The sequence below is a fragment of the Onychomys torridus genome, chromosome 2 (assembly GCF_903995425.1).
Source record: "Onychomys torridus chromosome 2, mOncTor1.1, whole genome shotgun sequence".
NCBI classification, from domain to species: Eukaryota; Metazoa; Chordata; class Mammalia; order Rodentia; family Cricetidae; genus Onychomys; species Onychomys torridus.
The window spans coordinates 66002321-66026206 of record NC_050444.1 but is presented as its reverse complement, the minus strand read 5'-3'; the positions used below and the strand labels follow the sequence as shown (position 1 = coordinate 66026206).

At 44.1% G+C, this 23886-nt stretch overlaps 1 protein-coding gene across 5 annotated transcripts; it reads right to left on the bottom strand.

Annotated features, from left to right (window-relative positions):
* Window positions 1-1298: 1298 nt before the first annotated feature.
* Trmt10b (tRNA methyltransferase 10B) lies at window positions 1299-23635 on the bottom strand. Of its 5 annotated transcripts, none has more exons than XM_036179020.1 (9): window positions 23580-23635; window positions 12657-12869; window positions 11923-12031; window positions 9180-9304; window positions 7371-7523; window positions 5337-5415; window positions 4638-4705; window positions 2303-2426; window positions 1299-1765 (listed from the first exon to the last, which is right to left on the bottom strand). In XM_036179020.1, the coding sequence occupies exons 2-9, from the start codon at window positions 12828-12830 to the stop codon at window positions 1659-1661; spliced, it is 939 nt and encodes a 312-aa protein (XP_036034913.1). In that variant the 5' UTR covers window positions 12831-12869; window positions 23580-23635; the 3' UTR covers window positions 1299-1658. The 5 variants fall into 5 exon arrangements, with proteins under 5 accessions (XP_036034913.1, XP_036034914.1, XP_036034915.1 ...); XM_036179021.1 differs by lacking the exon at window positions 23580-23635 and adding an exon at window positions 23420-23457; XM_036179022.1 differs by lacking the exon at window positions 23580-23635 and adding an exon at window positions 17789-17813.
* Between the last annotated feature and the right edge of the window lie 251 nt (window positions 23636-23886).

Sequence of the window (23886 nt, the reverse complement as noted above, 5' to 3'; positions counted from 1 at the left end):
GCTTCTATAATGAGCTGTGACTCAGCATTACATTTCTTTTGCTATAGTAGTAAAACTTGTTTGCCAGAGAGGAAACCTACCTGTAATCCTATACGCCAGTGGAAGAATATGTACAGCTCATACCTTGTTGGAAAGTTCCAAGTGTTTTTACACTATTAGCTTATACCTGGTCACTGCAGAAGACACTAATCCTTGTAGAGATACTGAAGCCGAGTGTAACATGGACTAAGGCTTATTAACCACTGTGTATTGATGTTTTTCAAACTGAAGTGACAGGGTGAAGTGACAGGGTGTTGTAACTCAATATACTCTATCTACTTCAAAACAGGATACATTTCTTCCATAACTCCTAAAAAAACTCAACAATTACAAGTATTTCACTTCATAATATAAGATACTGTTACGTTTTCAGTTTTGTTTTTTTCTTAACAGTACAATGAGGATTTCTGATCCTAGTCTGGCCAAATGTTATTTAGCTAACATCAGTTCCCATAATCGTAAACAGAACTACATGCTCAGGTTTTGGATAAAGAGGAGGGGTTTGGACTTGACTCGGAGAGAAAATTCTATGCTATTTATGTTAAAGCCTCCAGAGATAACAAATGTAGACTGGCAAGTGATAAAAGTTCAGTGGTTCTGGGCTTACAGGTCTCTGAAAATGAGTTATGCACTCCTGAAGCCCATATGGCCAAGTCCTATCCAGTACGAGAACCATCCAGTATGCTGAAATCCTTAAGGGTTTTTCTGAGGCCTAGCCTATTTTTTAATAAGAACATATCAAGTGATAGTTCCCAAGGGATTCAGTGGGAAAGCAGAAGGAAGTAGGCTGAGAGGTAACCCTTTGGTTCTTTTGAGACACAGAAGACATCTGAATTTGTTAGTGTAACCTTCGAGTTAACCCAAATGGGAGGAGTACCAGACCGCTGCATCTGAACATGAGAAGACCTCTGGCTGTAACAGATGCTAGATTAGTGTGCTTGTGTCTGAATGCAGCATTCTTTCCTGGCTGCTTTCTGCTGGATTGATCAATAATAACTTCCTTTTCATTAGATCTGAGTCCGTATGCGTACAAAGCACTTGGTTTGTTATGAGGTGAAGAAGGATACACAAAACTGTTTATATAGACTAGAAGAGAGGAGCCCTCCATGACCATAGTCGGAATGAGAAGAGGAGAGAGAGCCACAGGAAAGGCCCACGCGCTTGAAAGGCTTACAGTAGGCCAGGCCAGCTTGGGCTCAGACAGCAAAGCTCATATGCGGCATCTGCCAGAGCTGGCGAAGAGTCGGCACATTCACAGGTGAGAGAAAAGTAATTTATGAAGTTCAGTGAAAATTTCTGACAAACAGCTCTAAAAGTAGACTTTCACAAATAGATAAATATACAAAACATGGATTAGCAGCATCCAAAATGCCATGTACTTTGACAATTCCTTAATACATACTTTTTTTTTAAACAATATTATGTTTTACTTGGGTATTTCCAGAGAGCCAGGCATTGTAGGTGACCCAAAGCCTAAAATGTGGGCCTTGCCATTAAAGGCTTTCAAAGATCCTTGATGGCACGTAAAGGCAAGTGTGCCACTGCCACCCTTTGCCCTGTCCTTGGGTCAAGACACCTTTGGTCCTTTACGCACTACAGCTGGAACTACGGACTGCCCATCATTCCACTGCATTCCGAAGAATGTAGCCTTTTCCCGGAGAAACTCCTTTCTTCAATGCTTCGGGCCAGCTGTGAGTCTCAAAGTAAGTGGACAGGATATCAAACACTGTTGGAGGTGAACAGAAGGTGGTGACCATTCAGGACAGACGACTAGTGAAGGACCAACTGGGAAGAGGGTGTCCTCCGATTACGTGGTGGTAGGTCATGGGAAGAGGAGAAAGGACACAGCCCTGCCTATGTACAAGGACTCAACTAACACTGAGGAGAGGCCTGTGGATAGGAACACTGCAAGAGGAATGGAAGAATGTGGCACCACGGCAACACAGACAAGGGGCTGCAGTGGGAGGAAAGGCAGCCGAGATGCTCCTGAACTGAGCCACAGAGCAAAGATGCCGGCTATCAAAGTAGATGGCACCGCCAGCATTCTAGGCAAAGGGGTACTTTGAGCCAGGAACAAAGAAAATGAGAAATGCCTGCCAGCAAGTACAGGAAGGATCGTCTAGGTATATGAGTGACAGGAGACTGAATCACGGGGCACTGCACTCAAAGCAGCGGTCTGAGAAAACAGAACAGTGCCATCCACGCAAAAGGACTAGTAAACGGCCAGGAAGGAAACATGGGCTGGGCCACCTGAGCAGAGTACCTTGATTGATGGCCAGTACTTCTGAATGGTAGTTTTTCTCATTCTGACGCCTGACCATGTATTCCTGGATCGGCAAGCGGGCTGTCTTCACAGAGTAGTCTCGAGCTTTTTGAAATGTCAACTTCTGTAAATCAAAGTTTTTTATTATAAAATTACATGTGAAGATATTCATTGTAATAGGCACCACCGATTTTGAGAATTTCTACACATTGCTACTTTTAGCTGGCAGAAAGATAACAATGTATTCAAATTGCACATCTGAACAGCACACTGTTCTTTACTGCTTCAGCCATGTGCCTGTCTCAGGAGACTGTGACAAGGAGAACGGACAGACAGTAAGGAGTGATTCTGCCTCTGCAATAAAGCTCTTACCCACTGCCAACTATTTATTTTAAAATATCTCAAATCTCGGAAATCTAAAAGAATCATTGAATTAACTCCTTAATTGTTAATTAATGAATGAGGTTCCTGTCATCTACATTAACCAGCCAAAGTTATCAAATCTGTCTGAAAGTGAGCTACAGACATCTAACATTCCCTCATTTAGTAGTTAACCTTTCCCTGAAGAACAGTGGCCCTTTCCCCCTTTAACAGCATGGTGTTTTCATTCTGAAAATCCTGTGAGATTATTAACACACAACCATTACTAAAGTCCCCCAGTGTCTCTTCTAAAGCTTTCCCCATAATCTATAATCCAGTTAAGGTGTCCACAGTACCCGTGACAGGTTTGTTTATAAGAAAGGCTCAAGTGACTCTCCTGCCACAGACTGCCAGGTGGATGGGGCCACAGTCATGTCACTGTACTTAATGATGCTTTGTTTTCTTACATTCCTTTAAAGCGGCCCTGTTCGTTTCAGTATCTATCACAGTGGCTTTTTGGAAAGTTCCATCGTCTTGCAGAATGTCCCATCCTAGATCTTGTTTCCTCATGATTGAATTTTAATTTTTCAAATTTTGAGCGAGAACACTTGACAGGAAAGAGTGTTACACCAGGAGACATAGGATGTCACTCCTGGTGATACTCAGTCTCATCAGATTTGGAGCAGGTGATAACCAATGGCTTCATTGTAATGGGACATTCTGCCTTGGTACTCTGCCAGGGCACACTCTGAGATAGCTGGTGACGGCCTCACTTAACCTGCTGCCTGAATCAGTGACTACACTAGGAATACCAAACAATGACTTTCTAATTCCTACATGCAGGCTTCTTCTGTAGGAGACCCCCTGCCCATTTTCAGATTATTATTATGACACTATGGAACACTTAGGGGTTTTGTTTGAGACAGTGTTTCTCCATGTAGCCCTGGCTGTCCCAGAACTCACTGTGTAGCCCAGGCGGGCCTCGAACTCACAGAGATCTGCCTGCCTCTGCCTCCTGAGTGCTGGAATTAAATGCTTGTGTGTGTCACCATGCCCAGCAGAACACTTAGTTTTAAAACTAATGTACTTCATATTTGTGTGTCTCACACAAAATACTTCTATATACATGATAAACACATGTAAAATAGACCAACAAATACACCTAAGAAAAGTGAGCCATGGCGCCTTGAGGGCTGAGGGAGGGACACTTATTTCTCACTATGTTCCTTTTTGCAAATGTAAACTATTATATCATTATTCAACTTAAAAACTATGCAGTGTATGTTAATTAGTGAATATAAGCAAAAAAAAATAATATTTGAATAACAGAAACAAAAATTAAAACTTCAGTAACAGCTTAATTATTCTAATAGGGGCTGGAGAGATGGCTCAGCGGTTAGTGCATTTGTTGTTCTTACAGAAGACCTAGGTTCGATTCCCAGTACCTACAGGCGGCTAACAATGATCTAAAACTCTTGTTCTGGGACATCTGATGCCCTCTTCTGACCAGGCATGCACACGGGCACAGACATACATGTAAGTAAAACATTCATACATATAAAAAAAAAAACTAATTTAAAGAAGAAGCCTGGACAAGCCTACTGATTTGAGGTCCTATGGGAATAAGACTCACATCAGTAAGAAAGTTAGTCTAGCAGAAGCCGACTAATCCCTCTCAGAGAAGGGAGTGCAGAGAAAATGCTGAGTCAAGATCAGGGTCTCGCTGGCAGAAGAGAGGAGACAGGGAGCGGGAAACGGCTGTCTAAATCACCTAGTGTCCTACTCTGACTTCTGCGTCTGCTCCGACCGCTAAGACCTGTAGACACGGCGGCTGATGAGAAGAGGGACCGTCAGGCGGGAGAGGCACCTTAGGAGCACCAAGCTCTTCTTGTTCCCACGAAGCTGCTAGGCCTTCTGGGTAAGAGAATAACGGGGCAAATGCCTCTCCTATGAATGGGCTAAAATGTACACTTACCTTCTGAATGCTTTCATCTACAAGTCCACCAATGATGTAAACTGTATTTGGATCAATGTCTTCCAGGGCTAGTGGAAAAATGAAGGCCAGTGAGATCAAATTTGTTTTATAATTCCTAAACCCAAAGAAAGCAAAAGGAAAGAAACACCCCCAATATTAATACAACTAATACAACACAAAGAGAAGCTAATCCTCGGAAGACAAAGCAGGCAGCCTGCAGGAGATCTGAAACACGCATGTGGTGTGCTGAGAGCGACACCACGTTAAAGAGAAGACAAAACCAAACTACAGAGAAACGTGAGAGAATAGGACAGCACCATGACCAACCTAATTCTAGTCAGTGTGAAAATGATGTGAAACGGGATATTCTGTGTGTGTGTGTGTGTGTGTGTGCGCGCGCGCGCGCGTGCGCGCGCGCTGCAGTATATCTACATAGACAAACTGTATAAAACAGCGACACAAACACTGGCCCAAGCTGGTCAGGAAGCTGGACTGCCAGGCAGCGTGCAGAGTCCAAGTGAAGCCGGAACTAGTCTCTGCAGCATTGGCTGTCTGCCCCCAAGAGGGGTCAGTTTGTCCCCCAATTTCTCCTCCCCCAACACTCTCTTAGCTGAAGTAACAACGAACATGCCACAGGAAATAATGAACAAAAGTGGAGGAACAAAGTACGACACGAGCCCACAAGGAAAAGGCACTTACCGTGTTCTGAGTCGGGAGTCAGGTACACAAGGGTTTCCAGAGGAAATAAACTAAAGCAGTCTTCTTCTGTTACATCCAGCTGGAAATACAGAGGGGATCGCACAAGTGGGATGGAGAAAACCAGCACAGCGCACAGCTCACACCGGTGACTGGACATCTAGTGTCTGCCAGGCCCAGCTCTGCTGTCCTGGGAGCTGCAGGTCTGAGGGCTTCAAGCAACAAGCTTATTGAAACAAACAAGCCAAAAGCAGACATTTAAACGGCAGAAATGAGACAGAAAGTGGTCAGGGGCTCCCAGAGGGACACGGAGCATACACCAGCACTGCAGGTGAGGCAGTACCACACTAGGTGGCTCTCCGGTGGAAGGAGCACTAGAGCCCGGTTTCTGGAAAGAGGTGAGACTGACACATGGGAAATCACCTCAGAAGGCAGGAACACAGGACACAAGCGCTGTGGGATGTCCTTCTGTACGCTGTGAATATGTGTCTCTCTCATTGGTTGATGATGAAGTTGTTTTGGTCTACAGCCATGCAGAATAAGGCTGGGCAGGAAAGCCAGAGATACAGGGAGATGAAGAAGGGCAGAGTCAGAGAGACGCCAGCCAGCCACCCAAGGAAGACGATGCCAGAGAATGGGTAGGCCATGGACCATGTGACAATAAATAGATTATTAGAAATGTGTTAATGTAAATGTAAGAGCTAGCTAGTAATAAGCTCGAGCTATCGGCCCAACATTTATAACTACTCTAAGCCTTGGAGTGATTACTTGGAAGCAGCTGTGGAGTGGGCCGGGACAGAAAAGCCTCTGATTACACAAGAGAAGCCGGTGAAGCAGTAAAGGGGGCAGCTAGCCATGCAGTGCCACACGGCACACTCACACCCATGGCCTCTGTGACTCCCCCAGGGAAGGCTGCAATAACAGTCCCTGCCACACAGCAGCACAGAAGGACATCTTTAGAGCCAGTCTTTGAGACGGATTCAGATTCTCACTTGCATATCTGCTGCTACCTTTATGAGAACCTCAGCAAGGGATGGAAAGTCCTGTAGTTCTTCCCAAGACATCGTAAAGCCACACTGCTTCTAAAAACGGCATTTCTCTTCTTCTAACAGCCATGTTTCCTACCTCTCCATGGCTGGAGGATACGGGTTAGCATGAACTAGACAGGTTATAAAACACAGCCCTAGACACTGGGAATATCAGTTTGCTAATATGGAACAAGAATGAAAAAAATGTAAGACAAGAACTAATGCACGATTCTGAGACTTTTTAGAGTGCAACAGTGAAAATACCATTTATATACAGACATTGCACTTGTCCTCAGCACCCATGGGGACTGGTTCTAAGATGGTCCCATAGACACCAAAATCTAAGCATGCTCAATCTCTTATAAAAAAGCCAGTGTTTACACTTAAGTTACATGCTCCTGAAGACTTTTCATCTCAGACTGCCTTAATGCCCAGGGCACATAAATAGTTCTTATGCTGTACTTTTAGTTTCCTCTGGGTTTTGGAGATGGGGGTCTCACAATGACCTAGGACTCAGTAGGTGGTTCAGGCCAGCCTCAAACCTGACAGTCTCCTACCTCAGCCTCTAAAGTGCTGAGATTATAGGCATGAGCCACCACACCTGATTATATTGTATTACACAGGGAATAAATGGCAAGAAAAAAGTATCTATGTGTTCACTACAGAGGCATTTTTTTTCCAAATATTTTTAAAAACTCTGGTTAAGCCAGGGGTGAGAGAGCTCAGGGGTAAAAAGTCAACAGCCACCAAGCCTGCCTTGAGTCTTATCCCAGGACCCATGGTGGAAAGTGAGAACCAACTCTCATTGTCCTCTGACCTCTATATTCATGCCATGGCATACACACATTAAATGGAAGATTAAATAAACGCAATAAAAATGCAGTTAAATGTGGGGATGTGGAAGCCACAAGTAGAGAGCAAGCTGCACATTCACGGCGAAGAAGCAAAACCTTCCTATTAGGACAGGAACTCTTTCAGATGATTCAGTAACATGTCAAAGGGTTCTTACCAAGTATGCAGAAAATCCATCATTCATCCTCACACACTCTTCATAGAGGGGACTGTCAGTTGAGAATCCAGTGAGGCAGATCCAAAAGGGCCTGCTGGCTTTTTTGTTTGACCCATATAACCTTCGAATCTGTCCCGCCAGCCTACTCAATTCCTGTAAAGTGATGAGGAGAACTGAGCAGAAAGAACAAAGACAGCTCCTGCCAGCCTCCCAGCTGGAGTCACACAGCACTCACTCCTGAGTGCTGCTCCACAGGACTCATCAACCAGCCTGGCCCCTCTGCCCAGGACCAGCACACGTACAAGTGTTCTACTCTACGACATCACACACACAGACCAAGGCTTAGATAGCGGCACTAGTCCAGAAATACTTGTGAGTGTGAAAACTGAGAGTTCCTCCTGCTGACTCTGCTGCTGGGTATTTAATGATATTTGGAAAGATTTCTTCTGCTTTGATCTAAAGCTTTTTATTATATGATGTTCAATATTTAAAGTATTTTTAAAAAATGTTAGAGTAGCGACACTTTCATGGTACATTTGGTAAAGTTTCTATTATGTGATGTTCAATATTTAAATTATTAAAAAGGGTTAGAGTAGTGACACTTTCATGGTACACTGGGAACCATCACCCTAACTTTAAGAGATGCCAAAGTGTTGGAAGTTTTAACTTCCCTCTCTAATCCTAGAAAGTTGTTTCATAATCCAGCTTGATTTGTGCTATACTGAATAAAAGGCATAACAAGCTTTGGGTTTGATTTAATCTGCTCTCCCAGTTAATATAAAGGGCGATTGCCTTGTTCACTGTTTGAATGCTTGTGTATGGCTGCCGCCTCTGCCTCCACAGTGCTGGGATTAAAGGCGTGCACCACCACATCCCGCCTTGCTCACCTTTCACAAGGCTACAGTTAGAGGTTCCATTGAGAACCTTAGAGCTGCAGTCCTAGTTTCTCTGAGAAACACGTAACATTAGTACACACAACAATGATGTCTGAAATAAGCTCCAATATCATGTGCTGGTTTGATGTCTGGCACAACTGAGATGACCTCAAAAGCCAAATTCAAGCTCCCCCTGCAGCTCTACCTTTCCAGAAGAAACAAGTGCCCAAGCTAACAAGCCTTCTTCATCAAGTAAACGAGGCACAGTTCCTGTTTATTGCTATTTGGCCCCAGCAGCCCATGAGATCATGCAAAAAAGCCAACCATATTGTCCTGTAGGACCCAGGGAACATCTCATCCATGATACTACAACACCAGCCCATTGCTTTCTCTTCCCAAGTATAAACCCAAGTGGCTTTGTGTGGCTTGTCATATCCTCCTCCCTAGGCTGTGAGTCCATGAGACAAATAGACTGCTGTCAATCTCTTCTGTCCAGAATCAAGTGCATGTGCTCAGCCATCTCCAGAACCCTACAGGTAAGTCACTCCCTTGCTAAAGGAAACACTGAGAAATAACTAAAATGTAAACACTCCAAGAAGACTTCCCACCAGGAACCCTCCCCACAACAAGCTGCCAAGCTAGTATTTCTCTTCCAAGCAGAAGGACAGAGATTTAGTGTCTGGAGAACTGAACCGGCAAGGGTCCATCTGGACTGAAAATGTCAAGGCTAGAGTGGTAGGCTCCAAAGAGAAGAGAAACTGCAAAATAAACTGAAGAACATACGCTCCTTTCCAAAAGCCACTGTGGAACTCGCAGCCTAGAATAGAAAACCAGACACTTCTAGATTAGTAGAAAGCCACAGAAGCTGGCGATGGTCACCCACTTCACAAAGGCTGCTCCCTTCCATGCCTCCCTCAGGCTCTGAGTAGTCTACCTTCTTGGACATGTGGTGGGTCATGCTCAAGTCAACACAGAGTCTTGGTCCTGAGTGTTTGGCTTCCAAAAGTCTCTCTTTGGTTAAGGCTTTCAAAAAACGTTTGCTGTGTTGGGGGCAGGTGCCTGTGACAGAAATACCAGAGAGGATTAAGAGTGGGATAGTACAGGTACTACGATCAACAATTAATCAAACCGAGGAGCTTCTGTACGACAAAGGACGCTATCTTTCAGAAACTGCAGCAGCTACAGAATGGGAAAAGATTATTACCAATTACACATCTGATACAGAGCTAATATCCAAAGTAAAGAATTCAAAAAACTATGTATCAAGAAACCAAATAACCCAATTAAAAAATGGGATACAGATCTAAACAGAATTCTCAAAAGAGGAAACTCAAATGGCTGAGAAACAAAGAAATGTTCAACAACCTTAGCCATCAGAGAAATGCAAATCAAAACTACTTGGAGATTTCACCTTACACCATCAGAATGGCTACCATAAATAAATAAAACAAGCAACAGCTCATGCTGGTGCGGATGTGGCATAAAGGGACACTCCTCCACTACTGGTGGGAGTATAAACTTGTGCAGTCACTATGGAAATCAGTGTGGTGGTCCCTCAGGAGTATGAAAATCAATATACACCCAAGATCCAGCTATACCACTTGAGCATATACCCAAAGGATGCTTTGTGCTTCCACAGAGACACTCGCTCAACCATGTTCATTGCTGCTCTCTTCATAATAGCCAGAGAAAACAACCTAGACATCCCTCAACAGAAGAACGGATAAAGAAATTGTGGAACATTTACCCAGTAGAGTATTACTCAGTAGTTAAAAAAGTTGATATCATGAAATTTGCAGGTAAATGGATGGAACTAGAAAAAAAATCATCTTGGGTGAAGTATCTGAGACCCAGAAAGACAAATATGTTCTATATATTGCTTATATGTGGATGTTAGCTGTTAAGTCAATGACAACCAAGCTCTAATCCACAGAGCCACAGAGGTTGGGTACAGAGTAAGGAACTAGAGGGAGACAGGTCTCCCTAGGAAAGGGAAATAGAATAGATAGCTATGGAGGGGCTGGGACAGGGGGGCCAAGTGAGGAGGGGAAGGAGAGAGGGGCGCGAAAGGTGGAATAATGGAGAGAGCCAAAATGAAGGGCCATTTGAGGGGTAGTATGGAACCTAACACAGTAGAAGCTTCCTAAAATATAGACATATATGAAGGTTAATCTAATAATGGGGAGACAGAGTCCCAACTGGTTGTCTCTTGTTACCAAATGATTCTTCCAGTTCTGGGATAAGGTTACATCTAATTGAGTGGTTGGCCAAAGGGCCCAACAGGTATCCCCAAACAACCCAGGCTGTTGTGGATTATTTGTACACTGTGTGAAGATGTGTTACTGTGATTAGTGTAATAAAAAGCTGAACAGCCAATAGCTAGGCACAGGCAGGACTTCTGTCCAGAGAGAAAACTCTGGAAAGGAAGAAAGGCAGAGTCACCAACAAGACAGAGAGGAAATAGGAGGTGTAAGAAGGAAGAGAGGTAACACAACGTGACAGAATGTAGAGTAATATAAATGGGTTAGTTTAAGTTATGAGCTAGTTGAGACAAGCCTAAGCTAAAGGCCAAGCTTTCATAATTAATAATGAGTCTCTGGTTCATTATTTGTGGGCTGGTGGGCCAAAGATAGTGTGACAAGAAAGCTTGCTACACCAGGATGTTGCCAAGACTATGGGTTGCTCTCCACAAACTAACAGCAAGCCCCCATTGCTGAAGTCAACACCTGCACAGCTCATTGAACATGGAGAAGTTGAGCTGGTGCCTATATGGAGCCTTCACCCCTACATTCCAGTATCTTTAGTATAGGAAGGCACTCTGCACGCTCCCAAAAGAGAAATGTAAACACCGAGCCAGTCACAAATCCTTTGATATACAATGGTGTCCTGACTGCAAAATATGCTAGGGCAATAGTGGCACAAAGCTTGTAGGAGTAACCAACCAATAGCTGACTTAAGGCCCACTCTATGAGATGGAACGTACATCAACACTGCTTGGGTGGCCAGGAATCAGAGACTAGATAGCGCAGGGATCTAGGGTAAAACCAAATACTATTCGCCTAAAACAAACAAAAAAACCCACAAAAAAACAAAACCCAAAAACAAAACAAAAAACAACCAAAACAAAAGCAAAAACAAAAAATCCGAATACATAGGAAGAAAATGATTCCTAATGATATTCGGCTATACTCATAGATCAGTGCCTTGCTCAGCCATCATCAGAGAAGCTTCTTCCTGAAGCAAATGGGAACGAATATACAGACCCACAGCCAGACATAGTGCAGAGTAAGGGCTGTTGGAATAATTGGCCCTAAGTAGGATATCACTATCAAATCTCTCCCCTAAGGACTAGGGGGTCCCGGGGGAAGAGGAGGCAGGAAGAGGTAAGAGCCAGAGGGAATGGAGGACACTAAGAAAACAAGGCCCTGTAACTCAGCATGATCATAGCTCATAGCCTGTACAGAGCTGCACCAGTTCCTCTGAGTACATATCTTCCAGTTTAGTGTTTTTATGGGATTCCTGAGTAGGTCTCTGACTCTCGTGCCTTCACTTAGGCTCCTTTCCTTCTGTTTGTCTTGTCCATCTCCAGCACAGTAGTTTTTGTTTTATATTATTACATCTTATAATGTAACAGTTATGCTATAAATTATAAATTATGCACTCACAGTTATCATTACCTGGGTGTTCTGCACGCTTGACTTTTCTTCTTTCTTTTTCCTCCTTCCTTTTGCTCTTCTTCGAGGAGACTATCCTTTCCCAGTGTCTCTGTTTTCTCTGCACATTTTTCTTCCATTATCCAGAAAACAAAATCGTTTGAGAACTCCATAAGAATCAGAAAGGGAAATGGACATCAGAGTCACCTTTCTGCATTTATATATAGTTAGAGAGGAAAAAAGATGCCTGTCTTAAAAACAATCCTACTGGCTTGTGTTTATTTTTAATTTTATCACTATGATTTCTTTGCTATTTTATTTTCATTGGTGAATATTCACTGTACACAGTGCTGAGTTATTACTATTGTATGCATTGCTTGGTATCTGACTCAGGGCCATGCAAGGCAACAGTTCTTACTGAATAATACCTCTACCTAGGTTATAATCAGAGAGAACATCACCCTCACTGCACCATCACAATAGTGACTTTTCCAGGCTATAGAAAATCCATTTGAGACAGAATCTAAAGAATGGAGTTTGGAGTCCCCGATCCTTTTAGAGGCATATCAATATTTCCTTTAAATTTTTATTTACATTCTTAAGACTCAAATGAAAATGATACCTTAATCAAACTAGCAGGGAATAAATTTAACACTTAGAACACACAAAATTCATTCTCGACTCCTTTCATGTCCTGATCGGCCCTTAGAACAGAGGTCTCTGGGACACTCACCACCACTCAAGCTCACGGCACATACCGAGCCCCATGTGGCATTGTTTGCAGGGCAGGCCTCTTCCTCTTGGTGCTGGCACTCCACATCCATCTGCAGAAGCTGGAAGCTCTCAGAGAGCCCATCTTCAGCTCCATCCTCTGGGAAGCCGTCTTGTCCCTGCCACAGCAGGGGCTCTGTTCTCCGAGTGCTCTTTTCCATCTTACAGTCCGTGAGCTCTCATCACTTGACAGCCGACTCCTACATCCGAAGACAAATGGGGTCACTGTATTAGTGATGAGCAGGTGTGCGATACTGACCCAGACTGAACTCAGAAAAGCATGTTGCAGAGTGTTCCAGAGAGATAATTCAGCAGAGTGTTCAGCAATAAAGAAGCCAAATACACTTCTTGGAGGACAAAGACTGGATACTTACAGGCGATCAATATCCACCCACAGAGAGCCAAGTTTTCCTTGTGTTCTTTAGAATGTACTGTGTCATTATGATTCAGTTTTCAAACCAGTCCTTTAGCAAATGCTTCTTAAGCATCTACCACATACAAGGTCCTGAGCTAGTAAAAAAGTATGACAGATTCCTGGGGTTTGGTGACAAGGTCAGAAGGACTTTTGCCAAGCCTCACGTCCACCCTATCTGAGTAGTATTACAGCAGAAAGCCAGTCACCACTGAGAATGCTTAATGTCCCTTCGAGGGCTGAGGTTGAAAAAATATGGAGAAGCATTGTAACGGTGGTGTTCAAACTCCCAAAACAGAGAGGCCAGTGATGCTTGTGCAAGCTGGCCTCAAACTCATAGTGATCCACCTGTCTCACCTGAGTGCTAGGACTAGACATGTTCACCACCATGCCCTGCTAGTTCAGGGCTTCTTAAACTTTGTCTACTTGTAACTCTCTTTCACCTGAGGACACATTTAAATTATCTTAATTCTTTATTATTATATGTATGTCCATGACATGTGTGCATTTGGTAGTGGGGTATCCATGGACAGAGTGTATCTGAAGAAGAAAGGAAAACTGAGTGGAGTCAGTTCTCTCCTCCCTTTACATGGAATCTGAGGACCAAGATCAGGTTATCAGGCTTGTGCAGCAAAGGGCCTTGGCCTCCTGTGTTGTCTTGCTGGCTTTTACCCAAGGAATTTATATGCAAGTCTAGGTATATAGTATATACAAACATATAATATATAAATATATATGTACATATATACATAAATCAAACAACTGATAATCACAAAGAAATTCATTTTATTTATTTATTTAGTTTTTTAGTTTTTCAAGACAGGGTTTCTCTGTAGCTTTGAAGCCTGTCCTGGACTAGCTCTGTAGTCCAGGCTGGCTTCAAACTCACAGAGATCCACCTGCCTCTGCCTCCTGAGTGCTGGGATTACAGGCATGCGCCACCACTACCCGGCAGAAATTAATTTTAAAACAGTTTTTTGGTGTACAAATATTTTTACCATTTACTAAAGATGAGAGCAAATTTGCATCCCAATGAGACAGAGGTGCTTATTTATTTTCATATAAAGAATTCAATCTTGGCTGAATATCTGATACTGTAGGACAGAATGCTTCAGTGTTTTTAAAAATTGATTGATATTTTGATTCTGTAAATGTCAAAGCTGAGAATGCCACTTCACATAAATATGTGATACAAAGTGCGGAAGTATGTATTTCAGGAATTGTTGGAGATTCTGTCCTAATCCCAACCCAAAATTCAATGAATGGTTTTATAGTAAACATTTTATTTATTAAAAAGTGTATATCTGCATGTGGGTCTCTGCATGTTCATACAGTGCATGCAGAGCCCTACGAGGACTCTGCGTTTCCTGGAACTGAGTTACAGATGGCTTGAGCTACTGCTCAATGTCGGTGCTGAGAACCGAACTTCAGTCGGCTGCAACAGCCGACTGTTAATTGCTGGGCTGTCTCTCTAGCCACACAGTCAATAATTTTGTTTTTGTTGATGTTTTTTTGTTTATTCGAGACAGGGTTTCTCTGTGTAACCCTGGCTATCCTAGAAATCACTGTGTAGACCAGGCTGGCCTTGAACTCAGATCCACGTGCTTCTGCCTACTGGGTGCTGGGATTAATATTTTAATGAAATTAAGTCAGCAATCCCAAAAGTGGTTTCTTTTTTATTTACAAATTATATTTTATTCATTATTATTATTATAGCGTGTGTGCTGGTACATGTGTGTCGTGTACATGTAGCAGAAGATCAGCCCTCAGTTTATTAGGGTTGCTGTGCTAACCCATCTCACTGGTCCCGAACACTATTCTAACACAATCCAACCTAAAGTTACACTATCTGGGGCACTAGAGGGATGGCTCAGCAGTTAAGTGGCTGCTCTTCCAGAGGAAGAGGACCCTGGTTCCATTCCCAGCACCCAGCACATGATGGCTCATACCCATGTATCACTCCAGTTCCAGGGAATCCAAACCCTCTTCTGGCTCTGAGGACACCAGGCACACACACAATATACAGACATACATGCAGGCAAAACACTCATACACATTAAAAATGTAAGATAGTTAAAAATGTATTTTAAAAACCATACATTTTCGTACTCGCATGCTAAAGAACGACAGCAGGAGAACAGTGAGTCTGTTTCCCATAATTCAGCCACATGTTCTGTGAGAACAGAGACTGTACGTACAGCAAAGACCCTGCAGTTTAGAACACAAGTCTCCTATGTGAGCCACATTAGTGGGCACTGTAGGGTGGGATGGGATGATCAGAGCAAAGGGAGCATATTGTATGTTCAGAGTCAACCCAGCAGCAGTCACCTGGATTCATTATGCTTTTGATTTAGAACTAATTTTTGGCCACTGCATGTTCAAAACCTTTTACTGTTGCCAAATTTTTCATAATTCCCATAATGAGTGACACAACACTACATGAGGTTGTGACCCAAAGTTTAAGAAGCTAGATTCAGGTGGTTAGTCAGGTGTCATAACCAAGAGTAGTGTGACCAACTGCCCATAACTGGTCCTGGGTTGAGCCGTGCTTTCCGACTACTTTTGAAAGCTTTATCTTGACAATATAAGCATATACAATGTGATTTCCATACATGGTAAAATTCCTGTTTGCGGTGAAAAGTCACGACCCTCACCACTATCCCCTCAGCTCCTAGAGCAGGCCTTGATAGTTACACAGCTATTTTTGTGGGAGAGCAGCTCCCACGTTTATTTACCCCAGGGACTCTTGAGGAGTGGGGGATAAGAGACTTAGAAATAGAGGGAAGAGAAACAGAAACACAGGATAGCCTCGGGTGGGCCTGGATCCTTTTTTTTTTTTTTTTTTTTTTTTTGAGACAGGGTTTCTCTGTATAGCTTTGTGCCTTTCCTGGAACTCACTTGGTAGCCCAGGCTGGCCTCAAACTACAGAGATCCACCTGGCTCTGCCTCCCGAGTGCTGGGATTAAAGGGGTGCGCCACCACTGCCCAGCTGGGCTTGGATCTTTATCCACTGGCCCAGAGCTTTATTCCAAAGGGCTTTTTATAACAATGCCATGGGGAGGGGCAGAGACCTCCCCTTGCTAGACACAGCCAAGTGCAGACCCTTCCAAACACCTGGTGCTCAGGCCCGTGTCCAGTTAGCCTCTGATGCAGTCCTGCTGGGTACAGCCACTAGGAAACCTCGGTGGGTTCCAGCAGTTTTTAGCACTTCTGGTAATAAATACAATGGCCTGGAGTAATATGCTTACACCTTCCTGGATTTCTAATGTTTTTGAGCTTTGAATTTACCAAATCCAGGTGAAACATGGGAATTCAAATCACATAACACAGTCTTTTAATATTTTTTGTCTTTTGAAATTTTTCTTTTTTGAGGTCTGGTGCTGAGGATTGAACCTCTGGTCTGTGTACTGTTAGGTGCTCTAACCACTAAACCATACCCCCAGCACTTTCATTAGTGATACCAATCTTTAAATTTTACCCGAGGGTGATTTACAATATATAGAAAATGATTTTTTTTTTGGGGGGGGGGGTTCAAGACAGGGTTTCTCTGTGTAGCTTTGACTGTCCTGGAACTTGCCTTGTAGACCAGGCTGACTTCAAACTCACAGAGATCCGCCTGCCTCAGCCTCCCGAGTGCTGGGATTAAAGGTGTATGTCACCATGCCCAGCTGAAAATTCAAATATTTTAAGGATCCAGTTCAATGAATTCGTGTGTGTGTGTGTGTGTGTGTGTGTGTGTGTGTGTGTGTGTGTGTGATGAACAGTCTATGCTACCTACTGTTCTCATTACGGGGAAATCAACTTCCTTCCTTCCTTTCCAAGCCAATTTCCATCCTATTCCCACCGCCTGCCAAATGCAACTACCAGTCCATCTTCTACAAGCGCTGACCAGCACGCCTGCTTTAGTGGGCTCCACAGTCCCCTGTAGAGCCTTTTCCAACGGTGTTCCTGAGGGCACACATTTTGTTGTATGCATCAGTACTTTGTTCCTTTTTACTGCAGAGGAGTATTACCCTGTATAAACCCAGCTGGTACTCAGCCAGACTCAAGGGGACCGCTATGTGGATTATCAGAGCTCCTTTGCTAGAATTCCCCCTTTGCATCCTGCTCTACTGTAGTGGGTAGCCATCCCAGCATTGGCCTGGAAGTTCCAACCCCCACTGAGGCTTCGTTAATGGTCACGCCCAGAAGGCGGGGCAGAGGAGGAAGCAGAAGACAAAGGATCGGGAAGAGCTCTGTCTCTTGGTTCCCGGACTCTGGTCGCTGGAGGTAGACCGAGCACAGTTCTCCAGAGAACACCGCCGGACTGCGCTATACCCTTGCCAGACCCTGTAACCTACCCCTTCATTTGTAAGTTACCCCACAAAATAAACCTCCCTTTTAACTACGTGGAGTGGCCTTAATAATTTAACCAATTTCTGGCGCCCAACATTTGTGGTACCTCGAATTCATGACAAAGCCTCTTGCCTGTAGCCTTGTGAGCCCTAGCTCAGGCCCGAGCTACACTCGGCCAGCTGTGGTGACACATGCAGGTAGAATTTACTGAAGAAGGCAGAGGCAGGAGGATCCCGAGTTGAGGCCGTCCTAGGAGAAGCTTCGGCCGTGTCAGAGACACAAACAGTATCAGTGGGACCATGGAGGCAGTGACTGCTGCTTCGAGTTACCGGCTGCTTCTCATCGTATTGGTGACTGCAGTGTTGCTACTACCTGGAACAAAAGGTTTACTGCTGCTTGTTCAGAGAATTGCCAGGACCATCGCGTTATAAGAAAGCATCAGCAAAGGTCAGTTTGGAAAAGGTTGGCAAGAGAAATGCTGGGGAGAAATTGCTGTGAAGATTTTCTCTTCTAGGGAAGAACGTTCATGGTTCCGAAAGACAGACAGACATGAGATTGTGATTGCTCCAAATCACAGAGGAAGCACCAAAAAAAAAAAAAAATCTAAAGGGAACCATGATGGGACTCCACAATGATGATGCCACATGGACTATGGTAAAGCCATTAACACCATGGAAAGATCGACTCTGGACTACAAACTGCTCAGGACAATTTCGAGATGACTGGCTGAGATGAACCAGCCTGACAGACTACCTGAACATGGACTTGAAACAAGCCCTGCACTTTCTCACTATGCAGCGGCGGGACAAATGCTACAGGACTTGACAATTAACCCAAAAGTTTTCTTTTCAGGATCCCCTAAAGATGGTAGTAATTTTAAGAAGATGACGCCCATATCCCCAAAAGGTGGGATGGGGGGTTTTTGGTTGTTTAATGAGTTTTGGATGTTGTCATTGTTTATGATGATTGGTTACAAGTTGTTGTTAATGGTCAGGAAAAAAGCTGAACATGAAGATTAGATTCAGAGGTTTTGTTTAAAATAAGAAAAGGAAAAAGAGAAAATAGATATGAGGTAGATCACTGAATCTACCCTGAGAAAAAAGACAAAGAAATAATAGGATAAATGGGTAGATCACTGAATCTACTCTAAAAAGAAAAAGGAGAAGGTATAAAAATGACAAAAGGTAGACTACTGAATCTATTATGAAAAGAAAAGATAGGATAAGTAATGAAAAATTTTTGTCTGAGTTTATCAAATGTTCCTGGACTGGACATTATTATAGATAATGGAGTTTTTCACCTGAATCTGTCAAATGTTAATAGACTACACATCATTAATGTAATCTTGACTGTGTTTATGTATGTACTTATTGGATATGATTTTTCTTGTATTAGTTATAACCTTTTTTAATTTTAGACAAAAACAGGGGAAATGTGGTGGGTATTGTGTTCCCTGAAATATTGTGTGTTCCCCGAAATAAACATATCTGGGGTCAGAGAACAGACAGCCACTAGAACAGAGCCAGAAATGTTGGCTAGAAAATGGGAAGAGTAAACCATAACAGAAGTTGGGCGGTGGTGGTACACACCTTTAATCCCAGCACTTGGGAGATAGAGCTAGCCAGATCTCTCAGTTCAAGGCCACTTTAGAAACAGCTAAGCATGGTGCCCCACGCCTTTAATCCCAGGTAGTGGGGGCAGAAAGAAAAGGGTATATAAGGCGCGCCTTGCAGCCTGCGTTCAAATTCCAGCCATTTCATCAGCCCATTGCATTCAGAGAGAAAGCCAGGGCCAGAGGGCGCTCAGCTTGTTTCTTTTCCCTCCAGAAGTTCAGTCCTGTCCTGCCTACTCTTAAAGGCTTGAAAACAGCCTACTTGAGTGTTTTGTTCAGTTTTATAATTTATTGTATAAAAATACACCCAATACCTATTCCTTCTGTTTTGACAATTGCCAAAAGTCGTTTTTATTACTTTTTAGAATATTTTTAAGCTACGGTTGGTGGTACATGCTTGTAATCTCAGTACTCAGGAAGGTGAGGCAAGGTCAGCCACCAGTTGGAAGCCTGCAGCATGGCTACCTAGTGAGTTCAAGGTTAGCCCAGGTTACAAAGCAAGACCCTGTCTCAAAAACTCCAAATAACAACAAAAATTACGATAATAATATTCTAAACCTCTAGCTCTATTTGAGAGGCCGAAGAGGGAGGATTGCTTGAGCTCCGCCTGGGAAAGAGTGAGACCCTTTCTCAAAACAACCGCCTAACCGTTCCCACCTCCCGCCTTCTCTCTTTCACACTTGAACTTCGGTGAGCTGAGCCTTTACCGAGAGGGCCATCACAGGTGTTACATTCTGTTCTATCACGATTAAGCACCTGGGGCGTTGTCTGGTCCCTTGGTTGTTTCTACAATCTGTACCCGATAAAGTATACTTTGATACTTCGACATTACTCTCCGAGGCACGCTCCCGGTAGAGATGGCGCACTGAGTACACCTATGGAGCATTCTCAGGGTTGAGCTCATGTGGCTTTCCCACTTCATGTTGCTTGTACTCCACTAACATCAAAACGAGGCTGAAATTTAGTTGTTTTAAGTTTGAGCATACTTAAATAGACTGTTTAGGGAAGAAAACGGCCATCTTAGGATTTAGCCATGTTTCTGGCTTGCCACTCCTGCGTGGTGGGACGTTTATTCGTGTCCCAGACTCCCTCCAGGAAGTAGGGCAGGCTACCTCAATGAACTGAGTGAAGGACCAGATGCCTTTTACTTCTCTGGGAAACACTGGCTGTCGTTGCTTCTGTTTGAACCTTGCCAGCAAAGCTCTTGTTCAGTCTCGGGCAGTTCTGGGTATGCGTCACACACTCCTGAGGATGGCCACATAAAATGCTTTCTAGATCTGAAGCTGGCACTCACCTGCCTGCAGAGGCTGGAGCTTGCTATCGATTCTACTTACTCTGCAAGAGTTATCAACTCCTTCCTTCCTTCCCTCCTCCCTCCCCGCCTCTTCTCTCTGTGGTACTAAGGATCGAATCCAGGGCTTTGCATAGACAAGTACTCTACCACTGAGTTGGAGCCCCAGCTCTCCTTTTCGTTTTGAGACAGGGTCTCACTGTGCAGCCTTTAGTTCACTCTCTACTCCAAGCAGGCCTCAAGACAGTAACCCTCCAGTCTCAGCCTCCTGTGTAGCTTGAAGTTCAGGTGCAGGTTAAGTTTTAAATGTGTTTTTTTTTTAACTGAGTGTATCAGAAAGCTAATGGCATATACAAAATTAAATAGAATATACAATACTTCCAGAGAAACGAGGAAAACTGTTGTTGAAGCATTCTAGAAGTACTGCACTTTTCATGGATGGAAAGCAATGCTGACCATAAATCTTTTCAAACCAAAACTATCTAGACCCGTGTGATAACACTTCTCTTGGATGGGTACACAAACTGTTACACTAATCATCCAAATCATTTTGACGTGTGTGTGTGTGTGTGTGTGTGTGTGTGTGTGTGTGTGTGTGTATGTGTGCGTGCGCATTGGCTATGCAGGTGTGGGTATGAGTGTACAGTGGATCAGTGGAGGACAATCTCCGGTGTCTGGCATCAGGCACCTTCTACCTGTTGTTTGAGACAAGGCCTTCCACTGAACTGGAACTTAGCCACGTATGCCAGGCTAGCTGATCAGCAAGTTTCCAGGGATCTTCCCATCTCCATCTTTGCTAGGATCACACCCAACCACCACCCTGGCTTTTACTTGGGTTCTGGGGATCCAGACTCAGGCTCTCAGGCTTGTGAAGCAAGAAGCACTTTGCCTACTAAGCCATGTCTCCAGCCTCACCATTTGCTTTTGTTTTCTATGTCTAAGCCATTCAAAGAACAAATGCAAACTAAGATACACTGGTCCAGAAAGTCACAACCCCCACACAGCCCATTTGTTTGTTTGTTTGTTTCTCTGTGTAACAGCCCAGACTGTTCTGGAACTCACTATGTAGACCAGGCTAGCCTTGAACTCATAGAGATCCACCTGACTCTGCCTCCCAAGTGTTGAGATTAGAGGCGTGTGCCACCACCATCCGGCTACAATCTCTCCTTACTAAAGAGAGGGGAAAAATTGCCAAAAGAACTGTAAGGGAGCCTACAGAGATGGCTCAGAGGTAAAAGAGTTCTAGCCACACGAGTCATATGACCTGATTTGATAGGAAGACCTGAGTTTAACCCCTGGAACTCATGTAAAGGTGCAAGACAGAGTAGTCATCTGACCTCCACACACATGTGCCACGGCACAGCACCAACACATTACACACACCTAAGTAAGAAATAAAATTGAAATAACCTTCTCAAAGGCCTCTCAGGCTTAAAATCTGGCATTTGCCTACTATTTACAAAGCCCTGGGCTTGATTCCAGAACCACCAAGTAAATGAGAAAAATATAAAAAAAAATTGTTGTTGTTGTTTTTCTTTTTTGAGACAGGGTTTGTCTGTGTAGCTTTGTGCCTTTCCTGGCTCTCACTCTGTAACCAGGCTAGCCTCGAACTCACAGAGATCCACCTGCCTCTGCCTCCCCAGTGCTGGGATTAAAGGTATGCACCACCACTGCCCAGTAATAAAGTTTTTTTTTTTTTTTTTTAAAGATTTATTTATTATGTGTACAGTGTTCTGCCTACATGCCAGAAGAGGGCACCAGATCTCATTACAGATGGTTGTGAGCCACCATGTGGTTGCTGGGAATTGAACTCAGGACTTCTGGAAGAGGAGCCAGTGCTCTTAACCTCTGAGCCATCTTCCAGCCCCGTAAAGGTATTTTTTAACAGCCAAATGTCATGGCATTTTGTGTCCTTATCTGTGTATGACTATTTATTTGGTCACTAAGCATGCACTGAGTGTCTCCTACAGGACAGGCCCTGCTGGGGAACGAATGGTTATAATGTCTCTTTGGAAGTCTGGCTGAGAAAAAAAGAGATAGGAGAATTTTGAGGGGCTCTAGAATTTCCGTGACTGCTGCTTAAAAAGCTCAAAAGCCACCAAACTGAATTCCTTTGGGAGACTTTGCAAACAAGGCTGGAGAGATGGCTCAGCAGTTAAGTCACTGGCTGCTCTTGCAGAGGACGTGAGTTTAGTTCCCAGCACCTACAGACTGGTTCACAGCCCTCTGTAATTCCAGTTCCAGGGATCCAATGCCCTCTCCAGCCTCCAAAGAGGCCAGAGAATCAAAGTTCACAGACATACATGGAGGCAAAACACTTAGACATACAAAATAAATCAATCTTAGAAAACAACAACAAAGACCTTGTGATCAGCAATTTTTGGCATGTGCTGAACTTTACTTTTTGATTTTTGTTCCTCCTGCCTTCCTCAATTCTATACTCCCTGAAGGCTCTTCTCGTACCAGGAAATCAAATGAAGACCACGCCAACCACTACCCTAAGAGTCTATATTGTATCTGCCTGCACACTCCTGGAGGCAGAGACCACCTTTCTTGGGTGCTGCACCTTTGGTGGACAGCATAAATGCCGGTACACAATGGAAATTTAGTAAATGCTGAATAGAGGTTATCATCTAAGAGCCCTCAAAAAGCAGAGGTGTGGTCCTCTGCAAGGGCCATCTTTCCTGCTAGCCCCTCCTCCACCGATTTTCTTTAGCTCTCTCCGGTCTACCCATTCCCCAAACATACGAAATATCCCGATGTCTCTGCATAAACCGTTCTCCCTGGCCAGGATGCTCTTTCCTTAATCCCACACGTCCTCAGTTCACGCATACTTTCACTATCCAACACTACCTACTTATTTTTTGTCTGATTTTCCCCCACCCTTACAAAGTAAATGTTCCGTTTACTCAGACTTTCTATAAATACTTTTTGTATTAACTCCGCCATCCCCACCTCAGACCTTATAGCCCAAGTCCCACCGGATGAGCACAAACGCCGTCGCTAAGTGTCCAATCATCCTCTGCTTGCACAAGTCTCCCATTTTTTCATTTTGGGCAGTGGGGCCCCAAAGCTAACACCTGCACGCCAGAACACCTACCTACACCCCGACCGCGGGCCGCAGGGAACGCGGGTCCCGGTGGCCGAACCAGGGGAGGCAAGACCCAGAATCCCCAAGATTGTGGGTGCCGCGGCCTCAGAGTGGGACCCAGTAGTCTCCAGTGTCGTCCACCCCCACCCCCCACCCCGTCCCCGCGTACCTGACAATTACACCATGCTCAGAAGAGCTCAAACGCGGTTGACCCCGCCTCCGAACCACTTCCGGTTCCTGATCAGCTTCGAATGGCATTCTGGGAGTTATAGTTTTCAATCTGGCAACTCAATAGAGGATGCCAGCAGGTTAGCGGGGGCTTCTATACTCTGGGCTGCCGGTAAGTTAGTTGAGGGTGGCAGTTCCAGCTCCTCGCTGATCTTACACAGCTCAAACAGGTGACCAGGAGCTTTCTGGCTAGCTGGAAACTGCAAAACTGGGGGTAAAGCAAGCTTTAACCACCCGCCTTGTCTTTT